This window comes from Sceloporus undulatus, chromosome 6 (genome assembly GCF_019175285.1).
Source record: "Sceloporus undulatus isolate JIND9_A2432 ecotype Alabama chromosome 6, SceUnd_v1.1, whole genome shotgun sequence".
Lineage (NCBI taxonomy): Eukaryota > Metazoa > Chordata > Lepidosauria > Squamata > Phrynosomatidae > Sceloporus > Sceloporus undulatus.
In genome coordinates this window covers 104545287-104569113 of record NC_056527.1, presented here as the reverse complement: position 1 = coordinate 104569113, position 23827 = coordinate 104545287, and the positions used below count along the sequence as shown (strand labels likewise).

The 23827-nt window shown below is 41.9% G+C and overlaps 1 protein-coding gene across 1 annotated transcript; it reads right to left on the bottom strand.

The window, feature by feature from the left end:
• Nucleotides 1-428: 428 nt before the first annotated feature.
• On the bottom strand, nt 429-11890 carry LOC121933341 (trans-1,2-dihydrobenzene-1,2-diol dehydrogenase-like). The gene is made up of 7 exons (XM_042472923.1): nt 11729-11890; nt 7540-7651; nt 5777-5940; nt 3784-4036; nt 2757-2881; nt 1404-1554; nt 429-841 (listed from the first exon to the last, which is right to left on the bottom strand). Exons 1-7 carry the CDS (start codon nt 11819-11821, stop codon nt 732-734), a joined length of 1008 nt encoding a protein of 335 aa, XP_042328857.1. The 5' UTR covers nt 11822-11890; the 3' UTR covers nt 429-731.
• Between the last annotated feature and the right edge of the window lie 11937 nt (nt 11891-23827).

Sequence of the window (23827 nt, the reverse complement as noted above, 5' to 3'; positions counted from 1 at the left end):
TGGTTAGTCCTGCTTAGAACAGAGCCATTAAATCCAATGAATTTCCCTACATGTTGACCCACCATTCAACAACTGATTCAATGAGCCTACTGTACTAAGGACTAACCAATAGGATGTCTGCCATTTCATACAAGCTTCCCCGTTCTCTCTGAGCTAAGCAGAATTCTCATGATGATTGGGTAAAGATACACTTCCTCCCTAGCAACAGTAGAGTTTTTTTGAGCTATTAACTATTATTAACCATTACTATTAATTATCTTGAGGTGGTATGTTCCTTAAGGTGTCGTTAAAATCCAATAGCTTCACCAAAAGCTTGCTCCCAGTGAAAATAAAAACTGATAGACCTGATCTGTAAATATGGATATTTGGAGTCTCTTTGGGACCTGTGATTCCCAATTTTGTTTCTATCACTGCACCAGTGCTTCAAATACCCGTTATTCCAACATGTCCCCCCCCCCACCTTTTCTGTTTCTACTCTTATTCCTTTTCTAGCTCATTTTTACAACCCCTATCCAGACCTCCTTAGATGGACTTAGAAACCAAAATATTCCAAAAATACACAGTTCAACATTTGGGAAAAGCTGTTTTATTGGCCATACAAGCTCCAGGATATCTGCCACCTTTAGCACACATAGTTGTAGGCATCTGATTATGGTCAAGTGGAAATTTTGGCTGAAATGAGGAATATGAGGAGCCCAAGATTGTGTACTATAAGAAAGAATGAGAATGTGTCACACTTTGTCCTGAGGATATAATACTCCCACTTGCTGGCGAACTTCATCTAGAATTGAATTGATCAGCAGACTGTCCCCATGGGTCAAAACTGGGCTTTCCTTTAAGCCTAAAAAAGGAGTGAGAATAGAGGAGAAAAGGACATGACAGAGTCATGCTTCTACTCAAAAAAGAGAAAGGGGAAAAAATAGATGTGATATAATATCTCCACAAAATGTGTGGGGACAATATATAGTGATTCAGGCCAAACAATTTATGTTACACTGCTTCAATTTATTTTTAAAATAAATGTATGCCCCATATTTGCTTACAATCAAAAGGTTAAGAACAGATTAACCTGTCTGTTGAAAACCATGCAGGCCAACTGGACGCAACAGAGTAGAACCTCTTTCCCCAATATAGTAAGACAGAATCTAAGTGAAAGGAGTGCACATTTTGATACATTTCTTCCCCCAAAGTCCACACAAATAAAACCTTTAATGACTAAGTAAATTCCAAGATGACCATCATTGCACAATACTGTCAATCCAGTAAGGATAGTCTTGACCTCAAACAACCATACATCTTTGTCCTGCAACCTTTTCCTATTCTCCCTCTCTGTTTTTAAAAAGAGCGAAGGTACCATGTTCATATCCACCCTCTCATAAAGCAAACTGGTTTGAAACTAGTACCTTTGAGAAGACACTGTCGGACATGTTCTGCTTCATAACGTAGACCCGTGCTATTGGTGAAGTGCATTTTCTGGGAAGGTGGAGGCAGGGGAAATTTTTCACTCTGCCCATTGATAACTAGCTCTGTTGGGCACCAAAAGGTTGACGGAATCTGGAGTGGAGAGATCAACAAGTAGAAAGGGAAGGTAAAACAGCAACAAATAATAGAATCAGTGTACATACATGTATGTGCCTGTGCCACAAAACTGATTCTACACTGTGCCTTTAAAGAAAGGGAACCAACAACAGAACAAACTATTTTTCCAGATTTTGCTTTCTTTCCTTTGCCCTCCAAAATGTCCTCCTGTATTCACAAGCGGGTACAACTATGATTGTTGTTGTGTTCCTTCAAGTTATTTATGGACTTATAGCAACCCTGTCTTGGGGTTTTCTCAACAGAATTTGTTTAAAGGTGGTTTACCCTTGCCTTCTTCTGAAGCTGAAAGAGTACCACCTGACCAAGGTCACACAGTGGGCTTCCATGCTTCAGCAAGGATTCGAACCCTGGTCTCCCAGTGTCCTAGTCCAACACTCAAACCACTACACCACACTAGCTCACCAGGGCCTCTTTTGCAGTACATCATTATAGCACTTTGATCCCACTTTAACTGCCGTGATTCCATGCTACTAGAATATGGAGTTTCAGAATTCTGTAACAGAGCTCTAGAGCAGTGGTTCCCAGAATCTGGTCCTCCAGATGTTTTGGACTTCAGCTTCCAGAATTCCTGGTTGTTGGCCAAACAGGCTAGGACTTCTGGGAGTTAGAGTCCAAAACAGTTGAAGAACCAAAGTTTGAGAACTACTGCTCTAGAGCCTCATCAAACCATGAATCCCAGGATGCTGTACTTTAACTGTAGTGTGAAAGAGATCCAGGTCTTTATATTAGGCCTTCATTTAGGATTTTTCCCAAGGCCATCTTCATTCTTGGGTGCTAATACAGGAGGCTATTTCTAAGTCAGCCGTGTTCTTCAAGTCCCAAGAGTAGAATGGGAAGGTACAGCCCATGGGTAGCATGGGACCCCTGGGACCTTGTTTTATGGCCCCTGAAACAAGCAGAAAATCCCCAAGACCAGAAATCCCCCTATTGTTAAAAATGGCTGATTTTTCAAGTGAAAAACTTCCCAAAACCACCACAACTCTTGGAAAATTGGCTGGGTTTTTTTGGCTGAAACATGGCAGTAGAAGAGATGTTACGTCATTCCAAGTGGTGCTAGGAGTTATGCAGTTGCCAATGGAGTGTGGTAAAGTGGGAAAATGTCCCCAAACCCTTTTGCATTTGTCTATCCCTGCCTGAGAGCTAAAAGCAGGAATTACCTCAATCATGCCCTTGGTGCCATTAATGCTTGCACGATTGGGCATCTTGGCTGTCATGGTACAGGTAAGGACAGCCTGACGTTGACCTGAGTAGTTCAGAATGATTGATACTGTTTTGTCCACTCCTGTGAAAAATTGAACACAAACATAGCTGGTTATTATTTAGATGGAAAGCCACCAATGAATACCAAGTGTTGTAGGCTTATTTTAGAGGAAAGAACTGGCAAAACCACCTCTGAGCATTCCTTGCCTGAGAAAATCCTATGAAATTCATGGGGTCGCCATAAATCGATGGGCAACTTAAAGACACATACCCACACGTGCCTCCAAGTCACCTGTCGACTTATGAGGACCTGTGAATTTCATAGCATTTTCTTAGGCAGGGATCTTTATTATTATTATTATTATTATTATTATTATTATTATTATTAAGCTTTATTTATAAAGCGCTGTAAATTTACACAGAATTCTAAATGATCTAACTATATAGTGTGATAAGGTCCAAGAAGACAGGCGAACTTAACCCAACCCCAAATGCTCCGGAAAATCAAAGAAAAATTTACAGAGTGTCAAAATACATTTAGAGAAAAAGTCATGGAGTAAGGGAGATTAAAGTTGACTAGCTGACCAGTTGTCATAATCTTTCCTACATAGGGAGTAAACATACTGCATGAAGGTTGCCACTGCTGATACAGGGTTGTTTTTTTTTTAGTATTGAAATGTAAACCATATGTTCTACCTGTAGGATGGGGATGTGGCCACCAAGAAAACAAGAGCCTGTTTCAAGACATTTTGTTGCTGGAGATGGAAAGCAAATGCCAACATTACTCCCTAAAACAAGCTCTGTACATTTCAGACTAGCAAAGTTATAATTTACTTTCTGGATACATTTATGTTCTGTTTAGGGAGTTATTGGTCAAAAAGGTAACCTTTCCAAATTCTAGATTCCAAAAAAAACTTTGCTACTATTTCTGGTCAACAAACAAACAAACAAACAAACACAAACAACAAAAACCAGAGTTCCAACCTGTATCATGCAGGAATCCAGAGGCAATGATGGATTCTGGCTTCTCTCCATTGAAGATCATACAGGCAAACTGGATGCAATAGCAACCAATATCCAGAAGTCCACCTCCCCCCAGCTCTTTCTCCACACATCTGGGGATTGAGAGTTGTGGGCTCCCAAATTCAGCATGAAATACCATCACATCTCCAACTGAACCCTGCTTTAGCAAGGAACGGATTCTCTCAGAAGCAGGGAAAAAACGAGTCCAAAATCCCTAGTATAAAGGCGGGGGGGAAAAGGAAGAAATGGGTTAGTCCATTAATGAGCATATTGGGGTAGGGGATCAATATTAAAAGCATTATAACTTTATCATGGTTAGCTGACCTTTCATAAAGGAAGCTTTAGAACAGGGATGGGAAATCTCTGATGGATTTCCATTCCCATCAGCCTTAACCAATACAAGCAATGATCATCATCATCAATGAATTTATTGTACTAGCCAAAGGCCATGACAAATGAAACACACAGACAGACACACACGTATATAAAGGATACAAGATATAAAAAAATAAAAGTGACACAAAATGATTTTACAATGAATAACAAGAGTTGTTACAAAATTAGTACAAAGAATATCAAATTCAAAACTGTAAGTAATTTTTAAGTTTTCAGCAAGAAAATCAAATTAATACATCGAGTCTCCCTGACAATTTGTGGCAATTTTATTAAACCAAGACAGCTCCTAGACCTAGAAGCTTCCAGGAGCCATGATTTTGCATATACAGTTGGCCCTCCATACCCACGGGTTCTGTATCCACGGATTCAACCAACTACATATTCACACATGGGCAAAAAAATTCCAAATAGCAAAGGTTGATTTTGCTGTTTTATATAAGAGACACCATTTTACTATGTCATTGTATATAATGAGACTTGAGCATCCATAGATTTTGGCATCCATGGGATATCCTGGAACCAAATCCCAGCAGATACCAAGGATCCACTTTACACACCTTCCAATTGTCTCAGCTTGGCAGGGACAGTCCCAGTTTAATCCTCTGCTGTTCTACTTTCTCATCTGCTTTAACATGTCCCCATTTCAATCCCCTCTTCCCTCTTTCTTCCTCTGTCCTTGGCTTACTTCAGTTTCTGCAAACTGAATTCAAAGTGCAAAATGAGTTTGCATTCAGCCAGAGAGAGAGAGGAGAAGAGGAGGCAGTGTCTTGCCCTTCCCAATATGCTCAGACCAACTGCTGCAACTTCTTCCAGCTTTGGAACAGAACGCCCTGTGCTTTGCGATTCCAAATTGATACTTGAGATAAGCAAAAGGAATAAATACACATTTTAAAAGCAGAGAAAGGAAAGAACCCAGCCAGTTCAAAGATACTTTTCTTGAGATTGCCTTTGAATGATAACACTTGTGCACTTGTGTTCCAGTTTTTATCAGTGAAATGTTGGAGGGCATGCAACTAGAAGTGAATATCTAGTATTTCTAGTTTCATATTTTGCCCATTTTCCACACTTTCAGGGGCTGTGAAGCCTATGGCATGTCTATCAGGTGGAAAACAAGCCTGTGAAGTTGCCCAGAGAGCCAGCACGGTGTGGTGGTTTCAACATTGGGCTACAGCTCTGGTGACCAAGGTTTGAATCCTTGCTCAGCCATGGAAACCCATTGGATAATCTTGGGCAAGTCACATTCCCTCAGCCAAGGAGAAAAGCAAAAGCAAACCACCTCTAAACAAATCTTGCCAAGAAAACTCCATGATAGGTTTGCCTTTGAAGGCATACAAAAACAACAACAAATTGCCCATGTCTAGCCTTAAGAACAGGAAAAGTTGGGCACAGACTTAAGCTTGCTCCTAGCAAGCACAGACAGAAACATTTCTAGTCCCCAGCAGTACAGCGATGATCACTTTGGTGTATTTTGGTGCTTGAAGTTGGCCCAGAAAGCAAACTTTCCCAAGAAAGATGGAGTGGGGACACAGCCCTTGATCCCCTGCACTCTGACTGTTACCTCCATAAAGAAGACTTTCTGTTCTTGAGCTGCCTGCACCATTGTCTTCACCTCTGCTGCATTCATGCCCATAGGCTTCTCACAAAGCACATTCTTCTTGGCTTGGATAAAGAGGAGGGTGGTTGGGAGGTGATAAGGATTCACTACCCCTATATGCACCACATCTGTAAAAGAGAAAGGAAGAGATCACCCAAAGTTCAGCAAGGGCAGGAAGAGGGGACAGATAGCTCAACGTTAGGTTATATCTTCCTATTCCAGTGATGGTGAACCTTTTAGAGGCTGAGTGCCCAAATTGCAACCCAAAACCCACTTATTTATTGCACAGTGCCGTGTCCCTCTGGCTTTCCAGTAACAAACTCTGGCAAACTCTGTGATGGGGTGACGGCACATGTGCCCACAGAAAGGGCTTTGAGTGCCACCTCTGGCACGCATGCCATAGGTTCGCCATCACTGTCCTATTCCATTCAGTTCCAGAGAATTCGAAAACCAATCTTTTTACAAATCCAAAAACTGTCAATGCCAAAGAGAATGATGAAATAAGAGAGGTAGCACAAACACCAGGATGTTGTCAGAAACTCTCTTGTTAAAAGGCTGTACGACAACACTGCATGCAAAACTAAAACAGACTCTTTCCATATACAATCTCCTTGACCATCAAATGGAGGCTGAACATGATTGATGAAGAGGAGGAAGATGAAGAAAAAATTCATATATGCCCTGCCCTTTTCCCCAACGTCAGGACTCAAGGACCCTTACAAAAATTAAATAAACTTAAAAATGGTTACAAAAAGACAGGAAAATACACATAAATTGTTATTAAAATACAGTTGAATGCATAGAATTAAACCTTTTAAAACAGATTCATTAAAAGACAAAAGTTAAAAATCAGCAGAGGAACACACAATAAAAGAGCTCACCATTCAAAGCCCTCAGAGCCACTTCCTAAAAACCCTGTCATAATGGGAAAGTTTTTACTTGTCAGCAGAATGACAAGGAGTCCCACCACCCGGGAGAAGCCTACCAAACTAACTTGAAAATGTGATAGAACTGAAGATTTCCTGAAGAAGATCATTTAGATAGCCCGAACCCAAGCAATATGAAGATGGTTGATGATCTTCAAAGACTAAGCAATCTTCACATTTCGGTGGATTTATTGTTTGCTGTCCAGTTCCAACACACACCCGGCTGGTCAAGAAGATTATACAGAGAAAGAATCTGAGTTGGTTTTGCAAACAATTTTATTGTCATGCAGTATTTTAGCAAGAGTTCTGTGCAAGAATGTGTGCCATCCCCTCTTATATGCCAAAATAAAATAAAATCCCATTTTCCAAGGTACAGTAGTGGCAAATCCATCATAACCTTGAAAGGTTTCAGCCAAGAAAGAGGAGAATAAAATGACCTGGATGTTTTACACAGTTACCGAGTCACTTATTTTTTCAGCACACATTTTGCCTCCTTTGAAGCAGCAAAGAATTGTTAAGTAGGTTGATAACTGAATGTTTCCTTTTGAAAACAGAGTTTGGGAAAACCAGGAATTATGAATATATGCCCCTGCACCCCAATGAATTCTTTCTTCTTTTAAAAAAAGGAACATATTTTGTTCTGTAGGAGCCATGACAGTTAAAGTCGTATTAATGTACTGTTATTGTGCTGTGTAGATACATCCTAAGTCTCTCTAGCAGCTTCTGCTGTGGGAGGCTGTGATGAAGATTTACATAGATGGAGGGAATGTAACCTCAAGATTTGGGAGGAAAGTTGCTCACCCACATCGGCATCTTCAGCAAGTTCTGCATAAGACCCATAGGCCTTTGGGATGCCATGGATCTTAGCATATTCCTGAGCCCGGCTGAGGTCACGAGAAGCAATGGCCACCACCTGGAAGAAATGGGAACATTGGTTTTAAAAAATTAGTTACATCTATTTCCTTCTTTTTCTCCACTGAACTCAAAGTGATGGCTAATGGACTGGTGCCAGTCCGTAACTACCAGTTTCTGAAGAGTTTCAAGGAAAGAAAAAAATTGTAGAGAATGGGCACAACTATGGTGTCAATGCATGGCATTTTTGGAGAAAAAAATGGCTGTTTTCCCCACATCAGATAGCTTAAGAAGCACTGTCATACATGACCCTTCTCTTTCCCACACAGGTCAGGCACAGAAAAGGAGAGAGTGATTGATCGAAGGTGCATCTACACTGTAGAAATAAGGCCACTTGACACCACTTTAAGTACTATAGCACCATCCTATGGAATCCTGGAATGTTTAGTTTTACAAAGCCTTTAGCCTTCTCTGCCAAAAAGTGCTGGTACCTTGCAAAACTACAAATTCCAGGATTCTGTAGGATGGAGCCATGGCAGTTAAAGTGGTGTCAAATGGCATTCTTTCTTTTTCTTTCTTTTTTTATAAACATTATTATATATTAATATATTATATTATATATTAATATACTGCTATATACAAGCAATTCCACAACATTTTTAATGGTGATCAACCTTCAGTTATTTCATCTATCATGATTTCCTGTGAATAATTCTTGTCAGTCGGTCCATTTCCATCATATCATGAAGTTTCAGTAGCCATTCATCAATTGATGGAATCTCAGTTGATTTCCAATATTGTGCCAAAAGTAACCTTCCAGCAGTTATCATACAGAGAATTTTCCGCCAGTGGATGGCTTCGATTTTCTTTGGAATCTTATTCTTCATATTTAAAAGGTATATTTCAGGGATTTGTTCGAAGTTTCTCCTGCACCTGATTACAGTTTATTTTCAGAGCTCAGTACAGCCATAAAGCAAATAAACTTTAAGATGTTGCCCACACAAAAACTGCTGCCTGAGGCAGTTGCTTCACTCTGCCTTAGGGCAGGCTCAGCCCTGTTAGGTAAGAAATTACCTGACTGTGTGCCTTCATTTCTGCTGTAGGGACAAAGGGAAAGGGGCACGTTTTTGCAGTGCTATAAACAGAGAAGCTACATTACTCAGTTGAAGGACTGAATATAGGGAATAATGTGTGTCCTTGGCTGCATCTGCACTGTAGAAATAATCCAGTTTGACACCACGTTAACTGCCATGGCTCAATGCTATGAAATTCTGGGAATTGTAGTTTTGGGAGACATTTAGGCTTCTCTGTCAGAAAGCTCTGGTGCCACAGCAAGCTACAATTCCCAGAAATCCATAGCTTGAGACTGTGACAAAGTATCCAAATTATCCATTGGAGAGGCAGTTAGAGATGTGGGAGCGGAGTGAGAAAACAGCTCAGGAGAAGAGGGTAAGAAGATAAATTTCATCTGCATACAGGTCAGGGCCAGCCCTACCATCAGCCAAACTGAGCCATCCTCCCCAGCTAACAGGTAGAAGGAGGGAATGTCACAAAAAGGCAGCAAATACTTAGTTACTTTTCTTCTTGTCAGATTTTTATTGCTATTGCCAAGGATGTAGAGGTGCTTGTGGGATTTCCTGCTTCCTATGCCAAAATAAACTGCTTGTCCTTAGGTACTTTGCATCTTGACTTGTTGGGCGAGTCATTTGCTGTTCTCCTTCTTGGCTCAGTCCTAATATTACTGAAAGCCAAGGGATTTTCATGAGGTCATTCAGGGACAACATGTAGACAGAAGAGGGAAAGGGGCAATGAACAGATCGCTGAAAGTCAGACCCTCTAATGCTGGTTTAATATTTATGGAACACTTTCCACACCAGAATTCAAAAGACGTAGCCATGTTAGTCTGGAAAATCAGTATGCAAAGGGATCTTCATAGCACCTTTGAGACTAACTGAAAGCACGGAAGCCCATGCTACTAGCTTCTTTCTTTCAGTTTAGTTTCAAAGGTGCTACAAGATCCCTTTGCACACTTTCTACACCAGAGTATTAAATGATGCGATTTACATCCTTAAGCTGGACAGTTTATCTATTTAATCCAAAAGGCCAGGAAGAAACACAGCTTGGAAAAGTTTCTTTCTCTACTACAACTCCTGATAACAAAATGTTCCTTTTGGATTACAATGCCCAGAATCTCTCCAGCCAGCATGAAAGCAATGGCACTTACTTCTGAGTAGACAATTGAATACAGAAAATTAAATACATTAAATAAAGAGAATGTACGCCATCCTGGACCACACTTGCGTCAAAGAGCTCAAAGAGATGAGCACTTCTGGAAAGGACTGAATACTATCCATTGACTGTGATTTAACAGCCAGATCTTTTCTGGCACACACACATTTCCATGAAATCTAATATGATGAAGGGCTAATATACAACTCCTTCCAATAAATAACATAAAACATGGTTCAAATGCCTACGTTGCTCATACAGTCCCATTGCTTAGAATATTTAGGAAGATTCCTAAATACATCCCAATGTTTCAAGTCTCTATAAGTCAACTTCTAAGTTCGATAACAGGGAAAGAAATGAAGGACAAAGAAGAAGAAACTGCAACCACTGGACACGCTGCATAGTCTGGAGTTTTTAGAAATTATTAATTTGGACTATAATTTCCTAACAAAAACAAACAAATTTCCAAGCAGTGAAATCCTTCCTCTCAAGCCTGGGACCTAAATGTAAAGGTTTTTTTTTTTAAATGATTACACAAGATGGAAAGATAGAAGTCACATGTGGAAGGGAAAACATATTTCTTGCCAGCTTTCCTTGTTTAAGGGCTGCATTCTTGTTTCATAACTTTGGGTCAAAGCAAAACGAAAGACATTCATTGATGGTCACTTTCTTTCAGGGAACTTGAATTGCTTGGGGTTGGATCCTGTTTAGGTGCAGACATGGATCCTTGGTTGACTCCAGCTCCCGAATCCCCCACCTTGGGGTTTGTTGTCTACAAAGAATCTGTACTCAGGACAAGAGGCTACTGTCAAAACAGACAATGGAGAAACAGAATGGTTCCCAACTGGCAAAGGGGTCAGACAAGACTGCATCCTATCACCCTACCTATTCAACCTATGTGCAGAACATATTGTAAGGAAACCTTGGACATGGAAGAGGGAGTAGTGAAAGTAGGAGGAAGAAATATCAACAATTAAGATATGCTGATAACACCACAATACTAGCAGAGATCTGGAACAGAGATCTGTGGAAGATCAAAGAAGAAAGTGAAAGGCAGGCTTACTGTTGAACATAAAGAAAATAAAAATAATGACCACAGAGAACTTACACACATTCAAACTAGACAATGAGGAACCAGAAATAGTAAAAGAATTCTCATACCTGGGATCAAACATTAATAGAAATGGGGACTGCAGCCAGGAAATCAGAAGAAGATTAAGAATGGGGAGGGCAGGTATGAAAGAACTAGAAAAGATCCTAAAATGCAAAGACATACACATCAGCACAAAAGTTGGAATCATACAAGCCATTGTATTCCCTATTACCATGTATGGATGTGAGAGCTGGACAGTCAAGAAAGGAGATAGGAGGAAAATCAACTCATTCGAAAAGTGGTGCTGGAGAAGAGGGCTGAGGATCCTATGGACAGCAAAGGACAAACAAATGGGCCCTTGAGCAGATCAAACCAGAAATAACCCCAGAAGCCAAGATGACAAAATATAAACTGTCATACTTTGGACACTTCATGAGAAGGAATGAATTGTTGGAAAAAATAATAATTTTTGGAAAGGTAGAAGGAAGTAGAAAGAGAGGAAGGCCACAATGCTATTTGGATGGACTTTATTAAAGAGACCATGAATATGAGTTTGCCGGAGCTGGGCAGAGCAACAGAGGACAGGGGGAGTTGGAGATATCTCATCCATAGAGTCACCATGGGTCGAGATCAATGCAAAGACAGTTAACAATAAAAAGTCCACAAAAACTCAATTTTTCTCTCCAGCTCTGGTTATGAGGAATCAATGGGAGAAAGGAAGACATAGGTCCAGCCACAGAGATAGTTCCCATCAAACCTCAGGCTGGCTTTCTAAAACTTCACCTTCTTTTCCTTGCAGAGTTTTCTCTCACCTACCTGGTGATCCTCGGGTGGCAAAGTCTTTAAGGCAACTAGGAAATCATGGGCGATCTTCCCTGCAGAGCAGATTCCCCAGCGGATGACCACCATGGCAAAAAAAAAGCAAAGGAGGAGGCTAAGAAGCAGCTGCTTCAGAAGAGCCAGAAAGAAGAATGCAGTAGAGAGTGTGCCCTGCAATGAAACTCCCCAGCAGTTTTGAACTCAGGACGTCTGAGTGTGGGGGGAGGAAAAGAACCAGCAGAGGTCAGCAAAGGCTAAGGATTGGGATTGAGAAAATTAATGGTTTTCCTGGGGGATGGTGATGAGATTGTGGTGTACTGTACCTTCAAGTCAAGTTTAAAACCAGATTTATTTTCTGTGGGCTTGTCTACATGATTAAAATATTCCTCATTCTATTCAAATAGAATACGATCCACTGTACGTGGGCGGGTGGGAGGTGAGAAGATGTAAACCTGGGTTCCCCCTCCCCCCCCCCCGGCAAGTGAGAAAATGTGTAATTCGAACGAGGTCACCTTGTCTCTCTGTCTGCACCAAAGACTGGTCTATGGTGATGGAGAGCTGCTATGCTGAGTAATGCGAAATTGGAGCTGTGTGTGAGTGACTCTCGATCCATCTGTGATCAAAAAGAACAGGAGCTTGCAACCTGCATCAGGCTGGCCAAAGAAGCAGCCTGCAAGCTTGAGTTAGCCAAAAGCATGCAGCTGGGGAAGCTTGGTACAGTTGTTATTCACTTTACAAACAATAAGAGAGGTCCAGGAAATCTGCTAATTTTCTTGGAAGAAATGGCAGCACCTCAAAGTCTTAAGTCAGGGGTGAGGAATGTATGGCTCTCCAGGTGGTGTTAGCCTGCAACACCAAGCATAGCTGAAGGTGAAGAATGGTCACAGCTTGGAAAATGTAATTTTAGGCCCTGCTGCCTGGGAGATTCTGGGAACTGTCATTTCAAAGGGAGTTCCCCAAGTAGTGTGAAATGATTGGAGCTGTAGGCCAACAACACGTGTAGGGCACAATGTCCCCCTCTCCCTTCTCTAAATAACATTGTGAACTAGTATGTACAAGAGAAATAGAAGCCTACTACAAAAAATGAAGAAGAAGAGACCTCTTCCGTAAGATCTCAGAAATCTACGTGTGACTTGAAGGCACATGTACCCTCTGAGATTGGTAGCAGAAGCCAATGGCTAACCCTGTGAAACACAATTCACTAGCCGAAGCAGAATGGGTAAAGAGGGAGGGAAGGAAAGATGCAAGGAACAGCGTGTAAAGCTGGAACAGAGGGCAGCCACTGAATTCTTGGAAAACCTTATGACTCTAATATTTGGTGTGTGATAAACAAACCCTCCACCCATCTTGTGACTGTTCCCATTTCTTCCTCTGTGGCAAGGAGGTTTCTTGGTTGATCACAAAATGGAAAAAGAGAAATCCAGCCTAGACTCCTATATGAATATCCTGCCCGCCCCCTCCGCAAAGGAATGGAGCTAAATATGATCTCCTGCTGTAAAATGCAGGGGTGAAAAAGAAAGAGCTGCAGAGAGCTTCAAGACTGGTAGGTGTCTCTGCAAGCAGTCACCCACAAAACACAGGTGTGTGTATGCATTCTGAGTAAACAGACAAGGTGGAGTAGTTAGTTAGGGCATTAGAGTAAGACAGGGAGATCCATGTTCATGTCCCTATTAAACTATGACATTGGTGGGTTACAGACCGCCCAAAAGAGGCGCCTCCTCAGCGCCTCACTTTGCTGCACAGCTGCGCCGTAACATACAAATAGCGCGGTGCAGCTGCGCAGCGAAAAAGGAGCCCAAAAAGCTGCTCCTTTTTGCGACGCCGCAAAGCGCCAAAGGCGGGGCTGCTACGTCACAGCTGCGCAGCTCCGTCTAGAAGCTGCGCAGCTGTGACGTGGCAGGTGCACGCGCTGTATGGACGGTGCTGCGCAATTGCGGCGCATGCGTGACATGCTCAGGTTGCAGGGCGTGTGCATGCTCCGCCTTGAGGCAACCCTAGCACGTCGCGGACGCGCTGCAAACGGCCCGTCTGTAACCCGCCCTTATCTGGGTCATCTTGAGCCCTCTCTTTCTCTTTGGAGTTCATCACACAAAGGAGATCAGGAGTTTATCCCATGAATATCCCAGAAAAATCTCATAATTACGTGGATTTAAAGCATCCTGCAGATAAAACGAAAATAGTGAGCACATGCACAAATGATTATCACATGCAATTGTACAAATAAAGTGATATCATAAATGCATTGTCGCCAAAATCCTGAAAGTAAAAAGATGCATGTTAATGCTTCTTTGTGATCACTTTAATGGTGGGTTTTGTGCGACGTCATGTGAAATCGTTTTGTGTAATTACACAATTTTTCTTGGATATTCACAGGACAAACTCCCAATCTCCTTCTTGTGATAAACTCCTATGTCCAACGATCGAGACCTAAAAGGAAAGTTTTCTACTGTAATTTCTGTATAGATTCACTAGAGGGCTATGTCTTGTCATCTATTCAATTTGCAAACTGTTAAAGGCCAATCACTAGATTTTGCCACTATTGCTCCCATTTAATATGTTGTTCTTACTTTTGTGGTGTGTATTCAGAGATAGTGAAGTAACTGTCAGGGATGATGGGAGTTGTGGCTCTTCACCTGGCCTGGAACTCACCACCTGGTTGTGCACCACGCTGACCAGTTTTGGCCAGTTGTTATATCTTTGCAAGAGTTGCAGAGAACAGGCTGAAGACCCCGACAAACTCTCCAAGCCTTCTCACTCTTGCCTCCACAGAAGTCTTCACCCTTCTTCACCAGGGTCCTGCTGGTTCTTGTAGCTTCACCCAAGACACCAGACAACTCAGTAGTCTTATATAAAAGATCTACTTTATTCTACTATATACACAGCTCCAAACAATACTCAACTCCTCACTCTACAACCACTACTCCAACCCACTACAACCCACAAAATGCACTGGGATGTATAGTCATTATTATAGCCAAAGTATGGTACCACCTACTGTTGTCTGTTTCCACCCAGTAGGCGTGTACATCATTCCCATTGGTTCTCCTTTGTTCATCCCACAATTAATGATTTCATCATCTCAGCCTTGACCACTTAACAATTGTCAGGTGTGTTCAATTATCCACTTTGCAATTCTTGTCCTTGGCACTCAGGACCTGTTAATTGCTTTACCATTCACACCTGTGTGGTTCTCCATTGGCTTCTGCTGAGTCACTTTGACTCTCACATACAAATTTTTATTTCACTTACTGTATGTCCCATGTTGCTTTTTCCTTAACAGTAACTGTGTACTGTACCTTCTTAAAATACAATCCTGCTAAGGCAGTACAGATTTTATGGTGGTGGTGGTTACACACCTACAAAAAGACTGTACCACTGCAAAATAACCTGTACTTAAAATGCAAGTAAATGGATATCTTCACAGTTATTTAACTATGTTAAATATGAATGATATGAATTTACAGTTTAATAATATAATAATGTTAAACATTTATAATAATGATAATGATCATAATTTTATATTAGTTTTAAATGATTAATAATAATGTTAACAACAGTAGTAAAAATAAATAATTACCTATTTATAAAATGTAAGATGAAAGTGGTTTATTGCATGCTGTGTCACAGCCTTAAGCAAAAAAACAAAAAACAAAACCTGTTATGTACTGTAAAGCCAAAGTGGGAATCTGTCAGGGGTTCGTGGGGCTACACTAGACTCCAAGGAAAACTCTGAGGGCTGCAGCCACTGTCACATCTCCATATAAAAATTATCAGTTTTGGTTCCCAAATGTCCTCCCAAACCCTTTAGGAAGGTGTGGGGTGCTGGTTTTGCCACATCGTTTGTGATCCTGAGCTGTTTTTGGCTGAGGAAAGGGCCTTTTTACAACAGTCAACTGCCAGCAGGAGCCAGCATGGTTTGAACATTGGACTTTGACTCTGGAGACCAGAGTTTGAATCCCTGCTCAGCCATGGAAATCCACTTGATGACTTTGGGAAAGTCTCATTCACTCATCCTCAAACGAAGGCAAAGCAAACCACCTCTGAACAAATCTTGCCAAGAAAACCCTGTGATATTTTTGCCTTAGAGTCACAGTAAGTCGGAAACAACTTGAAGCACAGCAACTACAACTGCTAGCTCACACTCTATTAGAAAAAGGCATCTCTTAGACCTAAAACAGCTCTTAGACCTAAAACAGCTCATGGCCACATAGCCTGAAAAACCCACAAAAAACTATGGATGCTGGCCATGAAAACCTTCGACTTTACAAGCTCTGTGTATGTATGTGCTTTCAAGTTGCCTGTTGATTTATGGCCATCTCATGCATTTCATAGGGTTTTCTTAGGCAAAGAATACTAAGAGATGGTCCTGCCAGTTCCTTCCTCTGAAATCTAGCCTACAGCACCTCATGTTAATTGGAGGTTTCCCACCCAAGTATGAATCAAGGTTGACCCTACTTAGCCTCATTGAAGATCAGATGGGGTGCATTTAGGATATTTAGGCCCAAGGGCTTCCAAAACACGGTGGAATCCCCCCTCTTGATAGAGGCTTCAGGGACACTTTGAGGGAAAAGTTTATTAAATCTAGGGACCACAAAAATGGTTCTGAGACTCACATGTGTTCCATGGGCCACTCTTTCCTTGAACCAACTGTAAAGAAATGCTGGTAGCAGGAAGGATCTCAGATGTTCTGCAACTGTATATGCAGAATTTCTAGCAGATAAAGATTTTCCTGGCCAGATAATGAATTGATGGTCAACCCTTCACCTGATGAATGTCAACCAGCAAAAATCTGTCAAAGGTACAGCACAGGAATCATATTTATAGTGCTATATAAAGTTAATAATAATAATAATAATAAATAATTTGAAGAAATGAGGGCAACTCATGCCTCTTTCAGATGAATCTACCCTTTACCTCTTTTGTTGTTGTCCAAGTCTGAAACATCCTGGAATACCTGCATATGGTCATCCCTCTTCTTTCAGGTTCCTCTTCAAAATACAGTGGGCCCTCCACATTTGCTGGGATTAGGGGCACAGGTCCCTTGCAAAAGTGGAAAAAAACTAAAATTATATTTAAAAAATCTCTTTTTTTAACCTGAGAGAGCACTTCTCTAGAAATCTCTAGGTCCCCCAGAGCAACTCTGTGTTCAATATCTCCCAGATGTTGACCATAGAATCCTGGAGGACCTACAAATGCCTAGAGAAATGCTCTCTCTAGGAATCTCTAGGTCATCCAGTGCAACTTTTGGCAGAGATTGACCATAGTGTCATGCTCGAGGACCTAGAGATTCCTAAAGAGAACATATTAATCAAATCTGAAAATAATCAACTCTGCAAAAGTTGAAGCTGGAAATGTAGAGTGACAACTGTACACTTTTTCCCCAAAGTAGTTGGCTCAGCCTTTTAGGCTTCACCTGAGATATGGAGGCCTAGATCAACCTTCCCACAGGAGAACATGTTTTTTTGGGAGAAGGGGTCCCCTCTCCTATATCCCCTCCTTGGAATTCACATTTCTAGTCCTCACCTTCCATGAATTATGTTTGATGAGAAATTATACTCCCTACCATCTCCTTCCTTGCTTACATTTCTCTTTTCAGTGTCTAGGGTGGCCAGATGATGATTATCCCTTTCTTGTACTTTCATGTCATTTGGATATTTTTTAAAAAAATACTGAGATCTACTGCAACCTGGGTTGTGTACTGTCATGGCATGTCTGCATGTGGATTGTATGGAACAGGGCACTTGTGCAAATGCAACCACGTGGAAACCGAGGTGACTTGAAAAACCCACAGGTGAAACGAAGATGGCTGCCTTGTGGCTTGGCTGAGTTGAAGAAATAGGGATGCTTTATCCTCCAGCATTTCCTTTCTCTTCTTCATCCTGCTCTCCCTGAACCTCTCCCTCCCTTTCTTCCCCTTCAACCTCCTAATCCCTGAGCCAACTGTCTATTCCTGGCTTAATCCCGTTGCAGCTGGCCAGCCGCGTGCAACCTCAGCCTGTCTCTCTCCCACACACTTACTGTTAAAGGTTGCCCACTGGTAGGTCTGGAGTGGGGGGGCTTGCCTGGCCCTCCCTCTTTAAATTTGAGGAATTGGTATCTAGAAATCAAGAAGTGAACCATTTTGTGAAAGGTAGGATCCAAGTGTGAGCATCCTGGCATCTGGAGGTGGAGGAGAGATAGGCTGTAAAGCTGGCAGCCTTACCAACAGGTGCCTGAAGTTGGTTCTGTGCCAGCTATCTTCCTTTGAGGCTTTGAGGCTTGTTAGGTTTGTCTTTGTTGTGTTGTTAAGCGCCTTTGAGTCAGCTTTGACTCATGGTGACCCTCTGAATGAGACATGTCCAAGATTCCCTATCCTCCACTGCTCTGCAAACTCAGTCCCGTGTCCTCCCTGATTGAGTCTATCCATCTGACATGTGGTCTTCCTCTCTTTCTACTGCCATCTACCTTTCCTGGGGAGTTTATCAAACAAAGGAGACTGGGAGTGTACTCCATGAATATCCCGGAAAAATTGTGTAATTATGCAAAATGATTTCAGGCTTCACACAAAACCTGACATTGAAGTGGTCACAAAGAAGCATTAACGCACATCTTTTTAATTTTACTTTTGATAAACTCCCTCAGTATATCTTGTTATTAATCACCCTGCTTAGGTCCTGCAAACTCAGAACTGTGGATTCTTTGAATCCGCCCGTAGTGTGATCTTCCTCTTTTCCTACCAAATTCCACTTTACTGAGCATTATCATCTCATCATCTTTAAATGAATGATGTCATCTGATGGTATATCCAAAGTATGACAGCCTCAGGTTAGTGATCGTGGTTTCTAGTAACAGTTAGGTCAGTCAAAATGTGTTAAATAAGCCTTTGTGTTACTTCTGTTGAATAGGACCCTTGGGCATGTGCCATATACTCTAATATTTTACAGAAGAAAACTGGGATGCATATGACTAAGCAACATCAAAGTGTAGTCACTTTGTTATGAATGAGGAAGAAGCTAGGGGAGATTGCAGCAGTTTGCTTTTGCCTAAACCTAATGGGAAGGGTAAGATTCTGCCGCTGCCTCTCCTCTCTTCCTTGGTGAATTAATTGGGTTCAAACTGCTTCTGCATTTGGAAATCAAGACAAAGGTGTTTATCAGAAGTGCTCTTAAAGAGGTACTATTCCAGTGTGACTCCTCTAGCTGCCTCCTGTTGCATGCTGGGATTGGCAGTTTTAAGGAGGGGTATTTAGAATTCTCAGGCAGAGAAGTTCAGCTCCTTAAAACTGCCAATCCCAGCATGCATGCAACAGGAGGCTGCTAGAGGGGTCACACTGGAATAGTACCTCTTTAAGAGCATAGTGTGATAAACATCAAAGAGGGAAAGTGAGAAGAGGAGTGACAAACTGGGACCTTTGAATGGAACAGCTAAAAAGGGGATGAAAGGGGGTCAATCAAAACTGGTGGGGAGTATGGGAATTGCATTTGTGCTATTATTCCACTCATTCAAGGGAGTGGGTATGGGTAGGCGTAATGTGGGCATTGCCTGCCCCATACAAGTTCTACCTTCCATCTTGAAAAAAAAAATCAGTGCCCTGGTTTCTAACGTTGCAGTAACTTAAAACTTCAGTTGAGCATTTAGAAATTGATTTTGGCATGTAAAGAAAAGTGGCAGGCAAAGTTACCAAGGGAATGCAGACACAGCATTTGGAAGAGTTCTAGGTGTAAAAATTTTTTAGTGTCTCACTCTCTGCATTGATAGAAATTTGGGAACAGAAGGAAAATTTCTTTGGGGAGGGACAGAATTCTTATTTCTTTTTAAGGGAGCAGGGAACACCCTCGTTTTGCCCTCTCTGTAGCTATACCTCTGCATCCACAGCTGTATTCTTGTATCTTCTCCCCAGCTCCAAATAAGCAGTCCAATAATGTCCCACTGCACTGGGTCCAGTATCCATCCAAAGTGGCTGATCAGATGCCTTCAGGTAGACAGTACACAGGGCTTGGAAACATTGTACTGGCCCACCCCACTATTGCTTCCTAGCAATGAATATTCACAGAGATATCATCATGACTAAGCACAGAGGTTCTCCTTGGACATTCATTGGGGCTGGCTCTACCATCAGGCAAAATGAAGCAACTGTTTCAGGTGGCAGGTGCCTGAAGATAGGGCAGCAGCAGTGAAAGTTTCCTGCCTCTTCCTCCTAAACTCTTTGGCTTTTCTCCTTTATTGGAAAGCAAAACGGGTGCATCCTGTCCCAGGCCCTTGAGGAATGGTGGAATGAACTTTTTCATCACAAGTGTTGAAATGAAGAATCTACTGCTACTAGTACAGTCCACTTATGTATGTGACCTGCAGGAGTGAGGTTAGTATGTGCTCTGTTATTTGGCTCAGGCAGCAAAATGTCTTGAGGTGGCCCCTGCCATTTAGACATTTATCCTCCTTCTGCTACGACAAGAGTTGATGCAGAAGGTGGAGTGGGCTTGTTTTCTGCTGCAGGCACTGGTCAGCAAAAAGAGCTATTAATCCGTCTTCAACTTCATGCACAGAAGCACATTCTGTTTCAAATCATATTTGGTTTCATATATAATATTTATATTTATATATTTACACAAGAACAAAGTATTTATTCCAACTGGTTGAGGGGTTATTGGAGGAAGGAGGTTACACGTACAGAGTGAACGCCGGACAGACCAACCAACCCACGGAGGGAACTACTAGGGAGGGGAGGTTTGGGGCAATGGAGAGGCTAGGCTAGGAGGCAAAGGGGCTGTGCCTCCATAACTTGTGGGGAGACTGTTGGACACTGCCAGTCTGGAGCTATTCTTGAAGTACACTTTCATGAAATTGGAGGATAAGAAGCTATGGAGAGCATTGGGGTGTTCTGGGTCATTCCAAATTTTGCATTCTTATTGCGAGCTGATTCCCCACATAAAAGCAGTGGGTATATATGTCTCTCTGTGTGTGCACACTGGGGTAGTCAAAAACCACCAGTTTGGCTGACCTCCCTCCACATTGCTGTTATTACTATGAATGCTTGACATAACTGTGCAGGCTTGTCGTGAGGATAAAATGGGGAAAAGGAGAACCATGTACACTGCCTTGAGGTCCCTGGAGGAAAGGCAGCAGGAGAGAAACGCAACAAATAAATAATAAATAAAACACATGTACAATTCTATTTTGCCCACCCTCCCAACATCCCTGTGAGGTAGGCCACGATCATTCTCTTTGTATAGGCAAGAGGCCTGAATCGCTCAGGGCCATTTGGACAGAAAGTCTCCCAAGAGCAAGCCAGGCCTCTCTGGTCCTAAAGCAACATTCTAATGTCCTCTCAGTAACATTGGTTCACATTATGGAGTGAAATCCTAAACTCTGTTCTCACTAGGGCAGTTACTAACCAGCAAGGCAACAACCCTTCCCGGGGTTCAGGGAAACAGGGGGGTTAGGAACTTTTGGTCTTTTGCATGTTTGGGGCTACAACTCCCATCATCCCTTAGTATGAGCCATGCTGGTGGAGACACCTGGGAGAGGAAATGCAGTAGAGAAGGCTGGTGGTTCTCCATCCCTAGTCAAACAGCTTGGAAATGTGCACATTTTAAATAATGTTTTTACAGCTATTCAAAACTGCATTTGAAGTGCTTTAATATTTACTGCTATATGCCTAGTATGGACATTTTGTATGTTTTAAGTAAGAATCTGGAAGGACTTTGGCTGATATCCTATTGTTTACTCCTAACTAGAGTAGATCCAGTCTAGTTAGATCTATCAATAGGATTTAGGCCCATAATTACAGGACATCAGACTTAAGAATTCCCTAGAGCAATGGGAAATCAGCTAAGGTGTACAGTTGCTTACTGAGGCCTTGTGTTCTGGAGGAAGCTTCAGTTCTTAGCTGTGGTTGTACAAGTTGAGTCTTTCATATCTGAAATGCTTGGGACCAGAACTGTTTTGGATCTCAGAGTTTTTTGGATTTTAGAATATTTGATATGCATAATGAGAAACCTTGGAGGTGGGGCCCAAGTTGAAACATGAAAAATTTATGTTTCATATGCCCCTGATACACATAGCCTGAAGGTAATTTTATGCACAATATTTCAGAAATCAGAACTGCAGATAAGGGAAACTCAACCTGTATTTTTTAAATGCTTAAAATCATCCATCCTCAACCAGGCAAGCCCTGGATGTGTTGGATTATAGCCACTAGCATTCTAGCATGCTCAGATAGCATTCTGACTGTAGGCTATATAGATGACTGTAGTGTTTGTCATCCAACACATTTGGAGAGCACTAAGTTGAGGAGGCACTATTCAAAGCATTTTCAAGTGCTATCTGCTCAAAAGTGCTATAACATCACCCCTTTTATGAACACATTCCAAGAGGAATTTTTGGTATTTCTAGGAAAGTTCTTTTTGAAGCCAGGAAAAGAAAGGTTCTTGAAACTATCACTGATCCATACTTTGCACATGGAGGCTGAAATACCACCTGAAGAAGATGGATGAAAACTTTATGCTCATTGGGTCATGTCACTGCTAAACAAAGCCACCTCATTAATGAATTGAAATACTGTGCAACCAAATGGGCATATGCATTTTCATGAGTAATGCAGAATGTATACCTGCATGTACAATGCACAATATGTAACTATTCATGATGGCACTACATGTACAACACCACTTCCACAATCCTGAACTAAATGAAGACATTCCACATCAGACAAAAAAGTCTAACTGCTTCTGTCGGGGGACTTATACAACAGGCTTCTTGATGGAGTACTTAGAAACTGAATATTTTGAAGAGGAAGCAGGTCATCTATTATGTCAGAAAAGGGAACTCTGTTCTTCCCACTCCCAGCACTGGAGTGACCGGTCAGTCTTAGAGCTTAGGTGAACTACTGCTCCTCTTTCTTTGGTACAGGGTGCTTGTCGGTATCCTGATGTTGAAGGCATCCTTAAAGCTCTCCAGATACATTCTCAAGGGGGAAAGATTTAATTTAGTTCTAAGAAAGAGAGGGGAATCTGGGATGGCAGGGTGAACAACATGTGGCTCTCCTAAAATCATTGGACTGGAACTCCCATCATTTCTGATGGGTATCTCAGGCCAACGATATTGGAAGAGCCATAAGTTACCCATCCGTAGTCAAAGGTGCTGAAGCTGTGAGATACAGGATGGAACTACCTAGCTGAAGGAAAAAAAAACAAGACAATTTAATTTGTTTTCCAAGGCAGCAACCATGGAGAGGTGAGTCTGAGGAGGGTGAATGCACACAAACCCACTTAACATGGAGTCAAGAGCATTGGTCCACCTAGCCCAGTACCATTCATCACAGGGGTGGAAAACTCATGGCTTTGCACATTGTTCAACTGTACCTCTCATCAACCTTCACCATTGGCTATACTGACCAGACAGATGGAAGCTGCAGTCCACTAATACCCAAGTCACCCTCAAATCCCTATCCCTGTTTGACTTTTTAACAGGCACTGGCCTTCCAAGGCCTCAGAAAGAAGTAATCCCCTATTTTGGCAAGGAGATTCCAAAGACTGTGCCTGAGGTGTGGGTTCAGAGACTGTAGCTCTGCAAGACTATAACTCCATGGTAGAACGTTATAGCACTATGATCCTACTAAATGCTACATCTACATCCTATGGAATCCTGGGACTTGTAGCCAGGTGAGGCACTAGAGCTCTCTGGGTAAGAATTCTAAATATCTCTCCCTAAATTGTAAATCCTAGGATTTTATAGGATGGACCCTAGCAGTTAAAAAGGAATCATAGCACTATAACTGTGTAGTGCAAAAGGGCCCATGTTTCACCACATACGTACAGTCTCACCTGTCCCCAGAGGCCCATTTCACACTACACAAGTATAGCACTATCATACCAATTTAACTGCTATGGCATCATCCTATGAAATCTTGGGTCTGAAGCACTACAGCTCCCTGACAGAAAATTTCTAAGCACCGCTCCCTAAACTTCCAGTCCCAGGAATCCAAAGGATGTTGTCATACTATCGTGTCCCCACCCCTGGTATCACTTGGTGCTGTTGGGAATGGAGTGGCCAAAAGGGTGTGCTTGGTCCTTTCCTCTGCTACTGTAGCGAAGTCAGAAGGGGCACTCTTGGACCTCC